Genomic DNA, 21,564 nt, shown 5'->3' on the forward strand with positions numbered 1-21,564 from the left:
CTCAGGCTTATCCTTGCTTATTGTTTAACACACACAGTATCATCTTTGTTCCCCACCTTGCTAAAATTAGGTGCTTTGCAAACTTTTTTTGTTGTTGAAATTGAGCTTTTATTTCAAGACCAGTACATTTGAACCCCGGCCCCCGCAGGGAGGCGTCCAAGTCCAGGAGGAGGCGTTATGGCTCGCGGTACTTGGCAGCTGCTGCTTGGATGGCTTCAAGGCTTCTTAATTACTCCCTCCTTCCCCGTTTATAAGGCATGGTGGAACATGACACGGTCTTCTAAACAACACTTTGACCATTTATTTATCATATATTATATCACTTTTGATTATAAATTTATAATCATTGTAAACTATGTTTGATTATGAATCCAATCATATGAAATTTGTATTATAAAAATAAAAATTTAATAGTCAAATTATTGGTCAAAGATGAGAATGTTTGAATCTTGATATACGTGTATGCCTTATAAATGGGGAAGGAGGGAGTATTCGATTCGATGGCACGCCCGCTGCTCTAGAGTATGGTAGGTCGAGCAGGACGCTGGCGGGCGCATGGCTAATAAGCCTAAGCGAGCGGCCCATACAGAAATGCGTTTTTTTTTATTTTTGTATTTTTTTAAAAAAAAAATTACAGAAATATATTTTTGGTTTCAAGTTTTACAGTTCTATACCCCTACTGCCCGGCAGGGGGGCGGCAGGGGGCCTACCGCCCGGCAGAGAGGCGGTAGGGAGGGGCGGCAGGGGGCCTGCCGCCCGGCAGGGGGCGGCAGGCTCCCTCCTCAAATATAAAACTCCGCCCCTTCTCTCTGCGCCCTCATTTTCTGCCCACGAGATCCAGAGAGGGGAGAGGGAGACAGGAGGGCGAGGGAGGTAAAAAAATCAGCGAAGCCCTGCAGGATTTTGGATCCGAACCGCAGTTAACCAATATTTCTCAACTATTATAGACTTGTTTCTAAAATAATTATGAATTAGAATAGATTTAGTTTTTGGATAGTGAAATATAGAATAGTAAACTTAGAATGACAGTACCTTATTATTATTGCAGCATAAGGCAATGACTGCCTCCAATTCTGTTGGATTTTCATGGACCGAAGAAAAATCTAGTATATTTCTTGACATTATGACACATCTTGTAATCAGTAAGAAGTTGGATCCATTAGCGGATGGTATGATAGAGATGGTGTTGTCCAAATTAGTTGAGTTTAAAGATTTAACATTGTTTCGAGGTATTACAATGCAAGATTTAAAGGAACACCTGTTAGAACGTTGGAAGATATACATGAGGGTATGTGAACTAGCGAATCATCCTTATGTTATTGGATTCTTACAAACTAATTGTAAGATATGGATGCGGCCAGAAGTGTATGAGATGCACATTAAGGTAACTCTTATTTAGTTCTAATCACGTCCGTATTTGTAATCCATATCTACGAAATAGTAAAATTATTGTGTAATTATATGCTAGGATTACCCCGAGGACACGGAGTTGATTAACAAATCGATACCAAATTTCCGTAAATTGGTATGTATCTTTGGTGGTGGATTTATGCCGCAAACTAGACGAAGGAGGTGAATAAGATCTTCGGGTGATAGTACTTGGCCTGCGCAAGAACAGATGCCCGGAGGTTCGTCGAGTCATGATGCAGCACCTCAACCACCAACTTGTGTTAACTGGGATGACGACATGGATGACTTCATGCCCCCGAAACCATGGCCTCCAACACATGATGTTCCTCCCCCTTTACATGAATCTAGAATCAGAAAAGAGACAAAGGGAAAGACAAGAGGTTCATCAAGTCATGTTGCACCACCTGCAGCACAAACTTGTGTTAACTGGGATGACGACATGGATGACTTCATGCCCCCCAAACCATGGCCTTCAACACATGATGTTCGTCCCCCTGTACATGAACGTAAATCCAGAAAAGAGAGAAAGGGAAAGGCAAGAGGTTCGTCGAGCCATACTACACCACCTGCAGCACCACCATCTGTCAACTGGGATGACGACCTAGATGATTTCATGTCATGATCTATAATATATGATGTTCATCGGTTTAAGATGTATTCGCATTTAGTATTGTTAATGTTGTATTATACTTGTATGTATGTCTCGTACCTAACTTTGCATTCACTGGACATGCACATAATGTCGAGTTTGAATCGTACTTAGTCGTAATGGAGCATCGAAGTATAAACATACCATCTATTATATGTAATGGAAAATACGAGAGTGATAAGAGGCGAACGTTGAAGTGTATAAATAAGCGGTCCACAGCTATCTCCTTACAAATAAACATCAGAGATACAAATATCAGATACAAACATCATAATACAACGATAATGAAACACACATCACACATGCAGTGGCATGGCAGAATCCGTTGCAAACTACGGTAAACAGATTCCGGACTAACCTAACATGCCTTAGGTAATTTTAAAAAAAAAAACAGAACAAACACAACGATGCAGCATGTCACTAGCACTAGGGTAGTCCTAGTAGCCGTACCCCCACGTAGCAAACTGTGTTGAGCTTTCTCCGCAGTATGCACCCATTGCAGGTGGTGCAGGCGGTGGTGCCGGAGGCGCAGGGCTCTTCTTCTTGTGACAAGGGCAGTTGCAGTAAGGAATAGTGCATGGTTCCTCCTGTGAGCCGGCAGTATTGCTGGTATCATCAACTTCGTCGTCTTTGTTACCCTCGCTCACTTCCTCATAATGGTTCACCTTGCATTCCAGATCAAAGATCTTTATCTGGAGGTACTCGATGAACTCCTGAACAGAATCAATTGGTGCAGGATCGACCCACCTAGTAAAACCACAGTTTTCTGGAGCATCGGAAGACTGCAAAATAAATTTCATGTAAGGTGTCTCATTGAAGAAAAAGAAATGAAACAACCGAGTATTACCCATGCGTGTGGACATTTAAAGAAACGCCGACCGCCATCCATCCCGTCGGTGCACATCTGCACTAAGCAGTCCTCATCATGTCTGCATTTTGGCCACGGTTCTCTACGGTTATCGTATTGTCGAAGAGGAGTTTCATTGGTAAATTCACTCTTTTGCTGTGGCGGAAACTCAAACACTGGTTCCGGAAAGGAATCAGGTCCAAGAGGCTTCTCCCATATTATGGGGTCTCCCTTTCTTCCCCCTTTTCCTTTCCCAAAACCGTAGTAATTCTTTTATCACGTATGTTTGGGCAAAGAATGCGACATTTGGGAAACCCGTGATCGCCGTGTTGAGCAGTGGCAACCTGTGATCTCGTACTCGCAGCTAGATACACTATGGTTTCTATTTTGAGCTATTCGAGCGTGTAGTCATCATCATCGTCGGCAGGATCTCGGTCGCTAACTCCTACCGCACCTAACTTGTCCTTCATTAAACCACATAACATATTACATTGAAGGTTTCATTCGTTACAACCAAATTCGAGACAAATACATAATATACTTAGTTTCGTACACACAAATACATTGCAAGCTGTTACGTGCACAACCAGATGCGGCGAATTCTTGTAGGTGGAGCCGATCCATCCATCGGATTCCCGAAAGGTCCAGCCTCGGCAGCAGCAGTGGGTACTGAAAGCTGTGGGCACTTCTTGTAAGTGTGATCGTCCGCTCCACACAAGTTGCAATGTTTTTTCTTCTTTCCAGCCTCGGACTCGTCCATTCCGTTCCGGATCCGACGTGTCTGCCGTCGGCCTATGCCCAGCTTCGTAGCTGCATCAGGAATGAGCATTGGATGGGGATTTTTTTGAGTGAATGGGCCTAGAATACCGATGCCGTATATCTCATGACACCAAGTCTGTGCTGCGGCTTCTTTTGTGAAATATTGAGAAACATAGGACGCAACATCTAACCCAGATACAGAACAAGCCGTGATGACATGGGAGCATGGTAAGTGATGCACCTTTGGCTTCTGACATCGGCAGAATACCCTCCCGTCAATGGTTATCAAAACTTCTTGAATTACCCTTTGTCTGCGGACTGCGGTAGACCTGGGCAAACGTCGGGTCGGGTCGGGTTCGGGTCGGGTCAAGGTCGGGTCACGGGTCGCATAGGACGGCCCGCGCCCGACCCGTACCTATCACCGGGTCGGGTCGGGTTGGCCCGTGCACCCTGCGCGGGCGTGTCGGGTCGGGTTTTTTGGCCTTTGGGTCGGGTTTTTCGGGTTGGGTCGGGTTTTGGGTCAAAAATCACGGCCCGTGCCCGGCCCGTTGATTGTTGCGGGTCAAAAAAATACGGCCTGCGCCCACCCGCCACGTAGCTCGGGTCGGGTCGGGTCGGGTTTTTTTCGGGCGGGTTGGGTCGGGTTGTTCGGGTCGGGTGACCCATGCCCAGGTCTAGTCTGCGGACACCTGTCCGGTCCTGTCCCTGCATGATACCTCAAATCTTTGCTCCTTTGTGCCCATCGATATGACTGAGTGAAATCGAGCCTTTTCAATTTTTTTCTCCATGTACTCATTGACCCTTCTGCAAAAATGCACTCCTGGATCATTAAGTAAGGGAGCGGCTGATGCGTATCGCTCCCGAAAATACCTTATACATCCATACATGATGAACTCAACAATGCCAACAAGAGGAAATCCACGAACACGACGCATTACCATATTGTAACATTCAGCATGGTTGGTCGTCTCGATCCCATAACGTCTCCCATCTGTGTCATACAGAAGTGAGCACTTCTCTTTAGGCGCACCATCAATCCACTGTGAAAATGGCTTAGCATGTCCAACTAATGAATCTGTAGAACGTCTCCTGCTGGATGATGAGGCCTGGCTCTTAAGCAATTCAGCGCTCATGTCATCAATTATACACCACAAAGCATCAAACTTCCTCTGCTGATTCTGAGTGCACAATCGCTTGAACAAATTCATCAGATCCTTATTCTTGAACCGCTCATAAAAGTTAGCAGCCATATGCCTCACACACCACCTATTGACAACATTTGGCCATATAGGAGGTGAAGATTGACTACCTTCTTGGAGCTGTCTTATAGCTGCAAGTAGACCTGCATGTCTATCACTGATAAGGCAAACATTAGGCCTTCCAGCAACAACGTGAATCTTCAGACGTTCAAGAAACCAGTACCAGCTTTCTGTGTTCTCATTCTCAACAAAGGCAAAGGCGATGAGAACTATCTGCTTGTTGCAATCAATTCCGATTGCCGTCAATATTGTTCCCTTATATTTCCCTGTCAGGAAAGTGCCGTCAATACACAGAACAGGAAGACAGTAAATGAATGCCCTCACACATGCTCCAATGAAGAAGAATGCTTGTAGCAGAATGCTTGGCCCCCCTGACAAGCTCGGTACACTGTATGTATCAAAAGCACTTCCAGGATTTCTGTGCACAATAGCTTCAAGCATACGAGGTAGGTTGTCATATGATGCTTCATAAGTGCCAAACCTCATCTCAAATACTTTTTGTTTAGTCCGCCAAGCCTTTGCATAGCTGATCACATACTGGAAATTCTATTCAATGTCCCTAATTATCAATGCAGACTCATAATTCATTTTGTCAAGAATCACCCCATACATCTTCTTAGCCACGAAAGTTGATGTGATATTACGATGATGTCCCACAACACCTGTCAATCTACAAGTATGTGGTGTAACAATTGAATATTTCCAGTGTATCTTGAACTTTCCCTTGTATGCATGCACTCGCCATGTACAGTCTCTATCTGCACACCTCACCTCGTATTCTTTGCTGCTAGACTTCAGTACTCTGAATTCCTTCCTCAGAGATACAGCCCAGAGTTTCACAGCATCCTTCACATCCTCAATGGTACGATACTTTGCCCCTTGTATGACCTCATTCACTCTGTATTCAAACTCCGGACATCTAATATCTTGTACCACTGGATTACCAAAACCCTCTTTACGCCATTCACCTAACACTGGGAAGCGCTCATCGTCCTCATCGTCCTCATCATCCGATGAGTCCCCACATTGCTCTATTATTTGTGCATCCTGGTCTTCTTTCTCCATGTCCTCCACAATTCCAGGTAACCGCTCGCCTTCATCTGCTAAATCTTGTGGTTCTGGTTCTGGTTCTGGAGCTTGCATGTTCTCTTGTTCTTTATCCTCTTCCATCTCTTCATTGCAGTCAGATGTTGTGTGTGTTGACCCTTCACCTAAATCAGTGGTCTTCTGGTGAATCTGAATTACCATTGCGAGAGGCCACCCACTTTCAAGAGCTGCGTGCATGTAATGTTGCCATTCTTCCGTACTACTTATATGAGTCAACTCCCAGAAATCCTCATTAGCTTCCTAGGAAGTCAAGGTATGAACCGTAAGAAAATGGGTCTTTGGATTCACATTGAACATCTTGTGAAGACATTTCCGTATGGACTCAAAACTCCTCTCTAGGGGTTTATCTAGACTGCACTGTCTTCTTTCCAATGCTGATAGATTTACTCCATAGGAATCATGAGTAATTCTATAGAAGTCACCGTAATGAACTTGAAATGCCACTTTGCTCGACATATCTGGCCATGCAAAGACTTCATTTTAATTAATCTAATATCTACAAATATACTATGCCTTCAATTATAACCACTAATCCGAACCCTAAGTGCTTACAATAATAAAAAATACTAATCATAAAATTAAACATACAAAAGAATCTGGAATGACAAAGTTGAGAAATATTGGTTACCTGCGGTTCGGATCCAAAATCCTGCAGGGCTTCGCCGATTTTTTTACCTCCCTCACCCCTCCTCTCTCCCTCTCCCCTCTCTAGATCTCGTGGGCAGAAAATGAGGGCGCAGAGGGAAGGGGCGGAGTTTTATATTTGAGGAGGGAGCCTGCCGCCCCCCTGCCGGGCGGCAGGCCCCCTGTCGCTAACTGGTGGGGCGGCAGGATCCCTCCAAGGACCTCTGCGCAAAATAAATTTATTTTTATTTATATATAGGTCCCTACCGCCTCCCTGCCGGGCGGTAGGCCCCCTGCCGCCCCCTACTGGGCGGTAGGGGTATAAAACTGTAAAACCTGAAACCAAAAATATATTTCTGTAAAAAAAATTTTTAAAAAAAATACAAAAATAAAAAAAATGCTACAGAAATACTGTGCCCTGCCTGCGTGGGCTGGGCCTGTTGTTTGCCGCGTCGCATCGCATCGCATCATACGGGATGGGTCAGGATCCTGAATGCAGGGGCGTAGCCACGGGAAGGCAGGGGTGGTAAAGACTGATTTTGAGCTACAAAATCTAAGAACCGATCTCTAAAAAGGTTAAGTTCTAATCTTATATAATTTTGAGCTAAATAATTTAAGATTCTGTTGGGCTGTGAAAAGGCCACTAGGGGACCTCTATAATTCAAAATTTTACACTAAATTTTTTGAATTCGATGAAATTATCAAATAAATTAGCACTATTGCCCCTAACAATGAAAAAAATGAATTTGTGGCTACGCCCCTGCCTGAATGCCTTCGTTTGCCTTTTGTTCGCACAGTGAAGTAGTTATTGCACAAGTCTCGAGGATCCATCTTCCTTGACTCCGGCAGTTCCTGAAGATCCGCACCGCCGACCGCCGACCGCCGCTACGCTTGCTTCCTATTGGCCGCATGTGCCGCGCTGCTAGCTACTCCTGCCGCAGCCGCATTAATGCTCGCAGGCTGGCCATCCTTTCCACCCGCTTGCTGGCGATGTTATAAAACTTGCTCTAATCGGCCACCACCCTCGGGCTTCCTGCTGCCCCGCTCTCCGACCAGACAACTCCCGCTCTCCGAAATTGGCCGGCGTCGTGAGGAGGAAGATGAACAAGTAAGTGCTGGGATCCACTCGCAGCAACAGCAACAACAGGGCTTGTGCGACGGAACAGACGATCGCACTAACATTAGCGCTCGTTTGTGTGCCCCACCAAAACTTGTTAAATATCGTAGCGAGGTGCTACTTGCTGCTTGTCGTTTTTAATTTCACCCATTCTGCAATATCTTTGCGTGATTGCGTTCATTCGATTTCCGCTAATATCCTATCTTCTTTTTTTCTCATGTTGTTTTCACAGCTACGTAATAAGCATTTGGAAGCACGCAGTACATAAGGTGTTACAGAGCAAATTTAACTTTCATGGTACAACAAGTTGGGAGCAAATATTTAATTTGACACGTTTGTGTGTGTGTGTGAGAGAGAGAGGGATGGATACATATATATGTGCGTGTACGTATGGTCCAGCTATGTGCCAGCATCTAGGTGTGTCGCTAGGTAAGCAGGATGCATGCATGCACGGAACGTCACGTTCAACTTGTACAGTACTTATCATGAAATCTGACCGACAGATGGAATAAGACAATAATATATAGGACGTACGTACCGATGGTCTCTTTATTTCCGGTCGATCTCTCTCTCTATCGATCGATCCGGTCAAAACTGGCCGGCGGGCCTAAAATGGGTGGGGGGGGGGGGGGGGGGGGGGGGGAAGAAGAGCAGCAGCAGCAGCTTCTTGCAAAGGAAGTAGGGAGATTGAATAGAAAGAAAGAAAGAAAGAAAACCAGCAGCATGCAGCTCCATCCGGCGGGCTGCCTCCAGGATTGCATGCCGTTTCAACGCCGCCCTTTCCAAGCAACTTCCAAATTAAAGTGGCCCACTACTAACTACTACTTCATTTGAAAAGTGGTCTCACATTTCATTTAACTAGCTAGCTGTCCAAATATGGAGCGCGCGCGTGCTGGCCAAGGTGGAAGGACAAGGCCGCCGGTCGTGCATTCGTGCCTACCAAGCTAGACCCAATGCAACTTGAGATTCTATTCATTCCCAAGTCCGGAGATAAATTAAATGATGCATTCACATTCAGGCCCTACTAATACGTACATATATATAATATAGCGCATGCATGATGACTTATTAGTGAGTGCTTGCTCTTTTTTCTTTAGAGAAAAATAGTAAAGGTCGTGAGTGCTTGCTTGTTAGATGAACCACAAACTGACTATATATACTCACTCACAGTAGTAAGTAAAACCAGCGGCTCCGTCTCTGGATTTGGCATTGCATTGCTATTGCTTCCACCGGCGGGGAGGTTGCAATGCAATTTCAATTCTATCAGATGCACTACCAGCCTAGCATTCCATCGATCCATCAGATATGCGGTAATCCTGCCTGCGCGCTGCCCCCTGATTTGCATACAGCAGCGGCGCCCTATATATCGATCCATCTGTGATCAACCGCCGCTAGCTACTTTTTTTTGTTCGGTGATTTTGACGCCCGGCCTATACAAATACAAATGGATACATTCTCCCGGCCCCCATATCTGATCTGATTAACCTAATACTCCACCTACCTTAAATCTCACTTAATTATTTATTTGCAAGACAGATCTACGGTAAGATCGATGAAATAATAGAGTGCGTCAATTAAGTTTGTTTTTCGGTGACGAAATGGTCGTCACATAACTGATTTTTTATGGTGAAAAAACTTTCGTCATGGAATTATTTTTTGTTCTGTGACACGTGGCAAAACATCACTGCACATTCGGATCCATGAAATATCTCACTTTTATTTATTTGCAAGACAGATCTACGGTACGATCGATGAAATAATAGAGTGCGTCAATTAAGTTTGTTTTTTCGTGACGAAATGGTCACAAACGTCACAAAACTGATTTTTTTATATAGCAAAAAAACTTTCATCATGGAATTATTTTTTATTCTGTGACGCGTCGCAAAACATCACTGCACATTCGGATCCACATCCACGCTGGCACCAGGTGACGTGCTGTTGCTACTACATACTATGCATGTACGGCTGACGGCTTCATACTAGCTAGTAGCTAGCTACGTGGGGAACAGGCAATCAAGCCCATTGTTTCGCTAATACTGCTAGCTACATCTTCTTGACCTTTCATTTTCTTCTCCTCTTTCTTTCTTTCTTTGTTTCTAGAGTCAGACAGAGTCATATATTTTCTTTCAACACGGCGCGTCCTGTTTTTCATACTGCTCTACCTACAAATAAAGGAAAAGGGCACCACCGACCGATAAGTAAAACGTGGTGCGTGCCCGGCGATCGCTTTGATTTCATCCATCCTTTCTCGATCAGAGGGGCTTGGCTTATAAATACTAGAATAGAAGCAGCCCTTATCATCTCTCTCATCAGCTCCCAAGCTATAGCAGCAGCCAAGTAGTAAGCAACACACAAGCACTTCCCCCCGTTGCGATCCATCGAGCTCCAAAATCCCCCGCCAACAAGCTCGATCGATCGGCCACCAACAGCGCTAATCTAGCACGCACCAAATAACAAGCAAGAAGCTAAGAGATGAAGAAGGCTTCGTCGCTCTCGGAGCTGGGCTTCGACGCCAACGGCGCGGCATCGGGCTTCTTCCGCCCGGTGGCGGACGACGCCGGCGCCACGCCGACGTCGCACCGCCGGAGGCTAACCAAGGTCTCCGTCATCGGCGCCGGCAACGTGGGCATGGCCATCGCGCAGACCATCCTGACGCGCGACCTCGCCGACGAGATCGCGCTGGTGGACGCGCTCCCGGACAAGCTCCGCGGCGAGATGCTGGACCTGCAGCACGCGGCGGCGTTCCTGCCGCGCACGCGCCTCGTCTCCGACACGGACATCGCCGTCACCCGGGGCTCCGACCTCGCCATCGTCACCGCCGGCGCGCGCCAGATCCCCGGGGAGACGAGGCTCAACCTGCTGCAGCGGAACGTGGCGCTCTTCCGGAAGATCGTGCCGGCGCTGGCGCAGCACTCACCGGACGCCATCCTGCTCATCGTCTCCAACCCCGTCGACATCCTCACCTACGTGGCGTGGAAGCTGTCGGGGTTCCCGGTCAACCGCGTCATCGGATCCGGCACCAACCTTGACTCGTCCAGGTTCAGGTTCCTCCTGGCAGAGCACCTCGACGTCAACGCCCAGGACGTACAGGTCAGCTGACCGGCCGGCCGTGGCATCACTTTTAATTATATAATATACATATATATTCATGAATGAATTAACACGAGTAGGTACATGTGTTAATTTGAGCGCAGGCTTACATGGTGGGCGAGCACGGCGACAGCTCGGTGGCCATCTGGTCGACGGTGAGCGTGGCGGGGATGCCGGTGCTCAAGTCGCTGCAGGAGAGCCACAGCAGCTTCGACGAGGAGGCTCTGGAGGGCATCCGGCGCGCCGTGGTGAACAGCGCCTACGAGGTGATCAGCCTCAAGGGCTACACGTCCTGGGCCATCGGCTACTCGGTGGCCAACCTCGTGGCCTCCATCCTCCGCGACCAGCGCCGCATCCACCCGGTCTCCGTCCTCGCCACCGGCTTCCACGGCATCGCGGACGACCACGAGGTGTTCCTGAGCCTCCCCGCCAGGCTCGGCCGCGGCGGCGTGCTCGGCGTCGCCGACATGGAGCTCACCGAGGAGGAGGCCAGGAGGCTCCGGCGCTCCGCCAAGACGCTCTGGGAGAACACCCAGCTCCTGGGGCTCTAATACTTCATTATTCTAGGTGATGTGATGATGAGTCGTCGTGTGATTCGCGAGCTCGCTCATGACAGTCTTCTTCTACGGTTAATAATCCAGTACTTGTTAATATATGTTGGTAAATAAATTTTTGTAAACACTTGCTTGCATTGGTTGATGTAACCATGCATGCATAATTTGCTCTCACTCAGTCTGTAACACCGTTGAGTTTTCTATTTGTATGCTTAGCTTGTTGTAAACTCAAGTTGATATATATTTTGCACTTAGCCCCCATGTCAAAGATGTAGTCATTGCTGCTATCTGATCTTTTTCCAACATTTATTTTGGAACTGAGGAAAAATCTGACCTCCCTCTTTATTTTTCAAGGGTGAGTTTTCTGCATTTATACTCAATTTGGCTATTATTTAGGTCCACCCTTGAGCTGGCCATTCTCTTCTCTCTCCAGTGTTGCCAAGAATCTGTATCTCTATCTTCTTGCGGAATGGCATGACAGTGAAATCCAATATATATGTCTAATGAGGTGATTGGTGCCTTTTCTAGGTTGAGATGACAGATGTAGCTTACAGTATTTGCATATCGCCTTCTCTCTACCATCGACTACTTTTGAATCAATAAATTTCCAGACTCGAGCCCTTCTCTTGGAAGATCGACTTGACTGGTCTGCTACTAAACTACTATCACGACTGTCCACCACAATTTCTGGAACTGAATCCATATCACCTAGATGACACAAATGTAATTTCAGTTAAGCCTACAGATGCAAATGATGAAAAAAAATCAACAAAAACACAGAATATTATCATGAATGCATTTGGTCATATTGTAGTCTCTGTAAATAAATAATTTAACTTTTTTTTAGATCACACAGTACAACTCCAACACTCACAATGCACGCACACTCACGCCCCTATGAACATACGTACGAAAACCCTACCTCTATGAGCATCTTCAAATACTGAGCCGGCAAATCCTCGAGACTGACGAAGTCACCATAGACGCCTCACTGTTGACGGGAACGTCGCTTACCACTGAATGCACAACACCGTTAAATTCCAAAATATTCGCTTTCATGGGGAGTCGAACCCAGGACCTCAGGTGCTACTGAGGCTCTTGTAACCACTAGGCTACAACCCTTTCCGAATAAATAATTTAACTGGGGGAACCCTTTCTTTCTTGGGCCACATCTAGAATCCAATCCATAATAGCCCTTTAGAGATAGAGCCCATAAATAACAGCCCATGAGGTTGGGAGTCGGATTTTTTTTTTGAAAGGGAAACAACAAACTTTCATTAGACAACTAGACCAGCACAGTCGCTGGTTACAATGTCCGAAACAAGCCCTGGGAAGTCATCAAGCCAAACACAAACATTATCGGATGACTCCAGAGAAGCACCCAACTGGGCTAGTTGATGCGCTAAATGGTTACAACCCCTTGGACAATACATTATACATCAAAGTTCAGAAAAAGTAACATTCTTGCTTCCCTAACTACAACTGCATTGATGCCATTATCCATCTCTTCTTCTAACAAGGAAGTCTTCATATTTTGACAATCTGTCTCTAGGATAATTCTGCCCATGCCAAGATCTGTAGCAATCTTCAAGGCATTAGTGACAGCCATTAACTCTACCTGAACAGGATCTTGGAGGTTCTGCAATTTACCGACTGCCATCATTCTTGGTCTCCCTTCACAATCTCTAGCAACAGCTCCCCAACCACCACTTCCAGTCTTTTCACAGAAGGAACCATCCACATTTATCTTCAAGAAATCCCCTTCAGGTGGTCTCCACAAAGAGAGAGTGGGGCTCTGATCGTGTTTATTTCCCTTATTCATACAATCCTTAAAGTCTCTGAGATGATTTCTATAGAAGAAGATCACATCATCCAAAATAAAGGAGCATTCTCCTTGAGATACTTTGTTACGAGTGGACCACCACACCCACAGCAATGTCAGTATTTCAATTTGTTGCTCATCATCTAATTTCCATATCTCCTCCGAAAGATGTTTTGCTGACGTGCAGTTAACAAGAAGAAGTCGAGCTCTTCGAGATCTAGAGCACGCCATAATTGACGCACACATTTGCACTTAAGAAAAAGATGCCCTCCATCTTCATCTAATCGGTGGCACATTGGGCAAATAGTGTCCAGCTTCACCCCTCTTCTCTTTATATTTTGTCTTAGTGGTAAACTATTATGGGCCAATCTCCAAATGAAATGTTTCATTTTATTTGGGACTTGGTATTTCCATATTCGTTTCCAATTAAAACATGTGATGTCCCCACTTGATTGACCTTGCATTCCTTCTTCCTGTTCCACTTCATAGATATATAAATTATAAGCTGATTTAACTGAGAATCAACCTTTTTTATCAGGGTGCCAAGCAATAAAATCCTCCTCATCCTCCCGAAGTGGAATTTTCAGAATTACATTTGCATCTTCTTTGTATCAGACTTGCATCCCATCGATTGGTAATTGGGTCAATCAATTCACAAACTTTTCGGATGAGAATTGGACCACGTCTTGATTTAATGAACCTGTTTGATTTCCTCAGCAGCCCAGGATCGTCCCACACATCGATTTGTTCTCCATCTCCGACCCTCCATATAATTCCTTTCTTCAAGAGTTCGATCCCCTTAAGAATACTTCTCCAGGAATATGGCATTCCACTTCTTGAGTGAGCACAAAGAACATTCGAATCAGGATAATACCTTGCCTTTAAAATCTGAGCACACAAAGACCTAGGGTGCTGAATAAGCCTCCATCCTTGTCTAGCTAACATAGCTATGTTAAAAGCATGAAGGTCACGAAAGCCCAAACCACCTTTGCTCTTTGGCTTCATTATTTTTTTCTTTTCCCAACCAATGGATTTTCCTATCCTTCTCTTGTTGCGCCCACCAATAGTGCAAAACCATTGTTGTTGATTCATCACATACTGATTTAGTGAGGTAAAAGCATGACATCGCATAAACTGGAATGGCTTGAGCAATAGCCTTGATCAGAATTTCCTTTCCTGCCTTTGAGAGCAACTTTTCTTTCCATCCTTGAATATGACTCCAAATCTTCTGCTTCAAAAATGCAAAAGCTTTAGCTTTGGATTTACCAATAAACACTGGGAGACCAAAGTATTTTTCATTATAAACTTCACTTGTAATTCCAATGTGGTGCAAAAAGCTCCCTTTTACATCATTTGTTACATTAGCACTGAATAAGATTACAAATTTATCCTTATTTATGGTTTGCCCTGAACATTTTTCATAGTTAGATAAGATATTCCGTACATCAATAGCTTCATCCTTTCTCACACTTAGTAGCAGTAATGAATCATCTGCAAAGAACAAGTGTGTTAAGCTTGGAGCTTGTTTACAAATCTTAACTCCCATAATTCTTCTTGCTGCTTCAGCTGCATGCAACGCCATGGAGAGACTTCAGCACAGATAACAAATAAATATGGTGATAACGGGTCACCTTGCCGAAGTCCTCTACCTAGAGAAATTGTTTTGGTGTACTCATTGTTCACTCTAATTTTATACGAAACTGTTGAGACACATTTCATAATGAGTCTGTTCCACTTGTCATGAAAGCCCAATTTCCGCATCATTGCCTGCAAAAAAGGCCACTCCACTCTATCATAAGCCTAGACATATCCAGTTTTACAGCTGCATAACCAGTTTTCCCTTTCTTTTTATTACACAAGAATTGAGTTACCTCATAAGCAACCAATATATTATCTGTTATGAGCCTCCCTGGAACAAAGGCACTCAGTGCTGGAGATAACATCTGGAAGAATCTTCTTCAAACGATTTGCCAATACCTTTGAGACAATTTTATAGATCACATTACACAAACTAATAGGGCGAAAATCTTTCAGCTCAGTAGGATTCTTTACCTTGGGTATAAGGATAATGTTTGTGTCGTTCCATCCAGCTGGCATTTCCCCACCATTTAAAACCTGAAGAACTTCCTTAATTACTCCCTCACCCACAATATGCCAACACTTCTTATAAAAAATAGCTGGCATGCCATCCGGCCTAGGAGCTTTTAGGTCCCCCATTTGGTCCAAAGCTCTCTTGATTTATGCACTTGCGAAATCAGCCAACAACATTTCATTCATTTGCTGAGTTACCCTTGGTTGTATTTGATTTAGGAATGAGCTCACCAAAGAACCACCCTGCGAGGTAAAGAGGGCTGAATAGTATTTAAACACTAGATGCTTCAATTGTTCTTCACCCTCCACCCAATTTCCATGTTCATTTCTCAACTTTTTAAGCCAATTAATTCTTCTTCGCTCCGAGGCAAAAGCATAAAAATATCTTGTATTTCTATCTCCATGTTTTAACCAATTACAATGACTCCTTTGTTTCCAGAAGAACTCCTTTTGATTCTCAAGCTTTTCTAATTTATATCGGAGAAGTTGCTCCTGGTCAACTTTATGATGTGAAATTGGTTTTCTATGCCAATACTCGAACTCATTCTTTACTTTTTTTGATCTGGTATTCCAAGTCTCTCAGCACATTTTTATTCCAATCCATAAGCTCACAAGCCGTTCTCTGTAAAGCTTCATGCACAGTCATAGACTGCTTCAAGAAAGCTGATGTCCAAGTATTTTGTATTACTTCAGCACAGTCCTCCTCAAGCAGCCAACTCGCCTCAAAACGAAAATGATTGCCTCGGTGGGTCCTCCCCATTCTAATGCTCTGATGATCACAGCAGACCACAATAGGTCTATGGTTAGAATGCCTATGATCTGCATGTACAACTTGCACTTCAGGAAAACGCAGACACCAATGTTGGGTAGCAAGGGCTCTGTCTAATCTTGGGAGTCGGATTTTCGGGAGGTGGGTTATGTTGGGGCTGTTGGGAGTCGGATTTAGCCGGCCCAAATAGGAGCCAATCCCCAACCAAACCCTCCTTATCTGGTTTTTCCAACACTTAATTTGGAACTGAGGAAAATTTCACCTCCCTCTTTATTTTTTCAAGGTTGGTTTTTCTGCATTTATACTCAATTTGGCTAACCCATTATTTCGGTGACCCTTCAACTGGCCATTCTCCTCTCTCTGTTTTTTTCCCCTACTAGTATGTGAAAGCACATCGCCGAGCATGACGGTTGTTGTATGGTGCCAATGTCGGCGATCTGTAAGCTCCTAACAGTACTGTTCCCTAGCTAACGCCCTTGGGTATCTAAATTGTGTGGTGTAATAACCTGGAGCATTTTGGTCACCTCTTCGGATGAGAATGCTCAAATTATGAGATGGGCCTGTCGAGGAGGCAGCAGGTGGAAGAGGAGTATGCATGGCATGATGGGCCGGGCAGAACTGAAAACCCTGACGAGAACCAGGCCCAACTGGTCCCCATGCTCTCTATTTTGTCACCACAAGTTGAGTGGCCCAGCGTAGAGCAGCAGCAAGCAAAGGCACATTGGTTCTGTTCTGTATGGGTTGATGACCATGGCGGATTGGCGAGCGAGCTCCGTGACTCACTCCTCTCAGCCTCTCGGCTCCGTCTTCCCGTTTTGCCCCTCCCAACACGCGCCAAACCTACGAACCGGGCGGGGGTAGAGCGGTCACTTCCTGTCCGCCGCTCCTTGCCTTCCCCCCTGCCTGTCGCCGTCATCACACTGCTCAAGTCCCAATCCACCACCATCTCGCTCGCGTCGCCGCGGTTTCGCTCCCCATTCCCGCAACGGCCACCATGAGCAGCGATCACTTCCTCCGCCTTCTCGACCTCCACGCCGACGACGACCCCTTCTTCCCCTTCCCCACCTCCTCCTGCCCATTCTCCTCCTCGGCCGCCCACCACCGCTTCCTCCTCGACGACTACACCTCCTGCCCCCTCGGCTTCACCTCCCCGTCCCCGATCGACACCTTCCACCTCGACCTCGACCTCCTCCTCCCTCCCTACGCCGCCGCAGCGCCCCCGTGCCCCGCCTTCGACCCCTTCCTCCTCGACGCGCTCGGCCACCGCGTCTCCGCGCTCGAGCGCGCGCTCGCCCCGCCGCCGCAGCCCCGCCGCAAGTGCACCTACGCCGCCGAGGCCGGCGGCAGGAAGCTCAAGTGGGTCGCAGAGGACAAGCCCGCCGGCGGGAGGACCTACAAGTGGGAAGCCGAGCTCAAGACCCCCAACGACGACGGCTTCGACCGCAAGTGGAAGTGGGAGTCCAAGGCATCCGCCGCCGGCACCACCAAGGTCAAGTGGGCCAAGGAGATCAAGGGCAAGGGCTGGCTCGAGCCGTGGTCCAACTCCTACTCCGTCGAGGAGACCTACGGCGACGACGAGCACGACGACCAAGACAGGGACAAGAAGGCCGCACCCAAAGTCAAGGAGGAGAGGAAGGACAAGGATAAGAAGCAGAAGAAGGGCACCGTCGAGATCGAGGACAACACCGCGGGATGCGTCGCCATCAGGAAGGTGAGTGAGATCTTTGCCTTGTACTTACACTGCTGCCTGTGCCGCTGTGCGTGGTAGGTCAATTCAGAATGGGGGCTAGATTTGGTCAAACGAACAGCAGGTAAGCTTGGATTTGTTTTTTAGGTGAGTTCCTGCTGCGGGCTCTGCGAGATCTGTGGGAAATCTGATCTTTTCCTTAGGATTTACCATGATTTCAGATTGGATTTGGTGCTAGCTAACTGTTGATAGAGAGAGACAAAAAAAAAGGATTTGGGGCTCGGAAGTTACTGAATACGTAGTTGAGGGTTTCCCTTAATTCAGCCTTGCACTGCATTCTTATTATAGCTGGATAGAGAACTCAATTTGTTGGCCATTTGCTCCTGCACTCACATCACCATGCTCCTTTCCCAAGGCTTTCGAAAGGAGCCACGCCAAGGGAAAGAAGAAGGAATTATCCCCACAAGATGCTGCATTGCTCATACAGATGAGCTACAGGGCCCACCTGGCCCATCGCTCCCAGGTGCTCCGATGCCTTCGCGACCTTGCTGTGGCCAAAGCCAAGCTCAAGGAGATCAGGTCCTTCTTCTACAACATCACATACCGCCGCCACATCGCACATGACTCTCAAGAACGCCAGAGGTTCGCTGATAAAATCATTGTGCTGCTATTGACCGTTGACGCCCTTGAGGTAAATTCTTCACCCATTATATGCTACTTCAGGAATAAATTTGTTAATACGTATTAAACTTGCATTCTGTGTATATTCAGCATGCCCAGTTGTCGATTTCTTATTATTTCAGTGATGACAACTGTTCTACTGTTTATTATAGTTTACCCAAGAATCTGACAGAACTATGCAATGTTGTTTAGAGTGCTGTAAATTACCTTTTAGTACTATTAATGTCATCCCTGACACTAGATGAAAGAGATGCTAACATGCTCTGCTGCAGTGTCCCTATGATGGTCTCTTTCATGGAATGTGTGCCTTAACTTCAAAACATATGAAACATGTCCTAGAGTTGACTTCTTGTTGGCGCAGTTGATTTTTTTAATGTGAATATGATTATTGATGTAGGAGTATATATAGAATATGCCATGACGGACACATGACTTTCCTCAGGCATCAACAATTAGTGCGATTAGATTTGCTCTTCGTAGTATCCCATGGTGATTTGTTCAGGTTTATTAGTAAGGGTGCTAGCCTTTGTGGATTTTAATTTAAATTTTGTCAGTATATTTCTCACACTATCAGTTATTTGTACCGTTAAATGTTTGCTGCTGTAGTTTAAGATCGTAATCTAAGGACGCAGCTACACAGAATTCCAAATTTTATGACCTGCAAAAGGGAAAAGAGTCCTATTTGTGTTTACAGTTTGGGGTCTTATTTCCTAATCAGTTATTTCCTGTTACTGTCTTGCTATCATTGATCTGGAAGAAAAGCTAGAAGAAACAATTTAAATGATAATCCCACTACGTTCATGTGTCATGTGTCAATGCATTACTTTGTGCCTTTCCAGGGACCGGACTTCATGGTCCGCAACGCCAAGAGATCCATGCTTGAGGAACTTGAGGGGATGCTGGAGATCGTGGACCCTCAGCCACCAGGGAAGCCAAGGACACTTAGCCGCAGGAAGTTTGATCTCCCAGAGGGTGGAGTCATCCCTAAGGAGATGAGGGATGGTGTCAAAAATGTTGTCAGAATTGTCGAGCATTTTTTAGCACACCCCTGATCAGATGTTTGCTAGAACCTTGTGTTGTATTTACTGCTAGAATGCTGTTTCTTGTAATGCTGTGGTAGCAGTCTGATCCATGTTATGTTTGGACCTGTTCCTAGGTATTTCCTTATTCCCAGATGTCGGAGATGTGTGTAAACTAATTCACCATCCATCATGGGGTGGTGAAACTCTAATAAATTGGCGTCAATTCATCACCGTGGTGTGTTGCCTTTCATCAGCTGGCGGCCAGTGGTGTGATATCATTTGGGCGTTGTATATTTCGGTTAGGGTACTATGTTTGTTGTCCCATCGTTTTGCTTTTCTTTTTTTGCGAAGATTTTGTCATCCTTGAAAACATGTATTGCGTGAAGCCGCAGTGAAGTATCTGCTGTATTGTATAAACAAAACGGATGTAGGCATGTGGCGGCTGAAAAAGGAAATTGTAATCGGTTTGGGCCCTGTTTCTGTATGGCATCAACGATTCAGCATCCATCCGGGAGCAGAGGTGACTATTGCTGATCGAATAGCGGACAGGCCCAACGTCCTGGCCCAGTGATATTTTAAGAAGCATCTGCTCCCAGCAAGGCCTCCATTATCAATTCGTCTCGAGCAATCCAAGTTCATGCTCTTTCTTTTTTTATTTACAATACCATCTAGTCTCTCCTAGGTTGATGTTGATCAAGATCAAGTATTTCTTCTTTCAATGGCTAGTATAAGTGTGTGAACCACCAATAGCTGATTTGAGCTGTGTGGCGGCCATTGGCCTTCTTTCCACTTGCTACTTTGATTTACAAAATACGGTAGTTAGTTGATAAATAAAAAGGAAAAAGAACATATATTAATTATGGCGGGTGGTTTGCTCCTTGCGGCTTTGGGGGAGAAGAATTATAAAGCCAACCTAAATCCAAACATAGCGTTGTGTCTGGTGACTTTCCCTAGCTCCGATCCGGAATGGTTTGCAGAAAGCAGGTGGGTTGAACGTGTGGGCAGAAGAGAGACATTGTTTTTTGAGATTAACAGAAGAGACATTGTTGAGATCTAGCACTTGTCCACAAGTGGTGTCACAGACTAATTAACAGACAGGCTCCTTACTTACACCTGGCCGCCAGCTAGTATTTAGCTTGCAGTTTCGTTGCTTGTGTTCCTGTATGTGCTTTTCTTTCTTTCTTTGTCATGCGTTAGTCTAGAAGTCTCTCTAGATGGGATGCTGCTGCTCGTGGTGGTGGTGGTGCTCCCTTTTCTTGTCTTGTGCAATGATTGTCTCAATATTATAGTATAATTTTGGCTGCTTTGCACTCAAGACCCGGCGCCCAGATCCTTAAACAAGTGAATTATTGGGGGATGGATGGATCAGTTATATTTGAGCGAGCGACCGAGAATATAATCTGCATAATAAACAAGTGTAATTATTGGAGATTATACTGCAGACATAACATATTAACATACATGACCTGACCTCTCATCTGAGCTGAGGATGCCAAATGACTTTGAGCTCCTGTATGTAGGACAGTAGGAGGAGTAGCATCTGAATTTGGTCAGAGAAGGTCGCATTATGTTTGAGCAGGCAGATCATGTGGCTGCCGCCAATCAAAGCATGCCAAGCTGCTGCTGCGGTCTGCATAATAGAGGAGGGATTGGGTTGGATTCTGCTGCATCTTCCCATCGATCAACTGGATGGAATTATTGGAGGGGCCTGCACTGTCGCTTTGCCATTGCTGACATGGCAGCAATAATGTGTCATGTGCTCCAAGCTGAGATCTACAGCTGGCCTCAAGCGAACATGAGGTCAGGATTCAATATGCAAGCATTGCATATTGTGTGGTCTATGAATGAGTTGTGGTTACAGTTACTGTCGTCATAAGTCTACCATTATTTTTATTATATTTGGTCAAAATTAAGATAGATTGACTGCTAATACTCCATGTAACTATTAAGAGCACTATTGTTGCAACTCCATATAACAACTATGGAGCAGTATGTAGGAACCCTTTGCTTCAAGATTAGCGCCACCTGTCGCGTCAGTGCCTTGTCAGCATCATATATATATCGTCAACATCAACA

The 21,564-nt window shown here is 45.6% G+C and overlaps 2 protein-coding genes across 2 annotated transcripts; both read left to right on the forward strand.

The window, feature by feature from the left end:
- Positions 1-10,063: 10,063 nt before the first annotated feature.
- Positions 10,064-11,675, forward strand: LOC120668261 (L-lactate dehydrogenase A-like). The gene is made up of 2 exons (XM_039948349.1): positions 10,064-10,862; positions 10,967-11,675. The coding sequence occupies exons 1-2, from the start codon at positions 10,245-10,247 to the stop codon at positions 11,411-11,413; spliced, it is 1,065 nt and encodes a 354-aa protein (XP_039804283.1). The 5' UTR covers positions 10,064-10,244; the 3' UTR covers positions 11,414-11,675.
- A 5,329-nt stretch (positions 11,676-17,004) lies between these two features.
- LOC120669191 (BAG family molecular chaperone regulator 7-like) lies at positions 17,005-19,720 on the forward strand. Its single transcript, XM_039949235.1, has 3 exons — positions 17,005-17,809; positions 18,201-18,476; positions 19,306-19,720. The coding sequence occupies exons 1-3, from the start codon at positions 17,093-17,095 to the stop codon at positions 19,516-19,518; spliced, it is 1,206 nt and encodes a 401-aa protein (XP_039805169.1). The 5' UTR covers positions 17,005-17,092; the 3' UTR covers positions 19,519-19,720.
- Positions 19,721-21,564: the final 1,844 nt, after the last annotated feature.

The sequence above is a fragment of the Panicum virgatum genome, chromosome 1K (genome assembly GCF_016808335.1).
Source record: "Panicum virgatum strain AP13 chromosome 1K, P.virgatum_v5, whole genome shotgun sequence".
Taxonomy (NCBI): Eukaryota; Viridiplantae; Streptophyta; class Magnoliopsida; order Poales; family Poaceae; genus Panicum; species Panicum virgatum.

Excerpts from the sequence above, each read along its gene's own strand:
- LOC120668261 (XM_039948349.1), top strand. The coding sequence starts at position 10,245 with ATGAAGAAGGCTTCGTCGCTCTCGGAGCTGGGCTTCGACGCCAACGGC. Across the intron at positions 10,863-10,966 it reads TCAACGCCCAGGACGTACAG|GCTTACATGGTGGGCGAGCA; the intron begins GTCAGCTGACCG and ends ATTTGAGCGCAG.
- LOC120669191 (XM_039949235.1), top strand. The coding sequence starts at position 17,093 with ATGAGCAGCGATCACTTCCTCCGCCTTCTCGACCTCCACGCCGACGAC. Across the intron at positions 17,810-18,200 it reads GATGCGTCGCCATCAGGAAG|GCTTTCGAAAGGAGCCACGC; the intron begins GTGAGTGAGATC and ends TCCTTTCCCAAG. Across the intron at positions 18,477-19,305 it reads TGACCGTTGACGCCCTTGAG|GGACCGGACTTCATGGTCCG; the intron begins GTAAATTCTTCA and ends GTGCCTTTCCAG.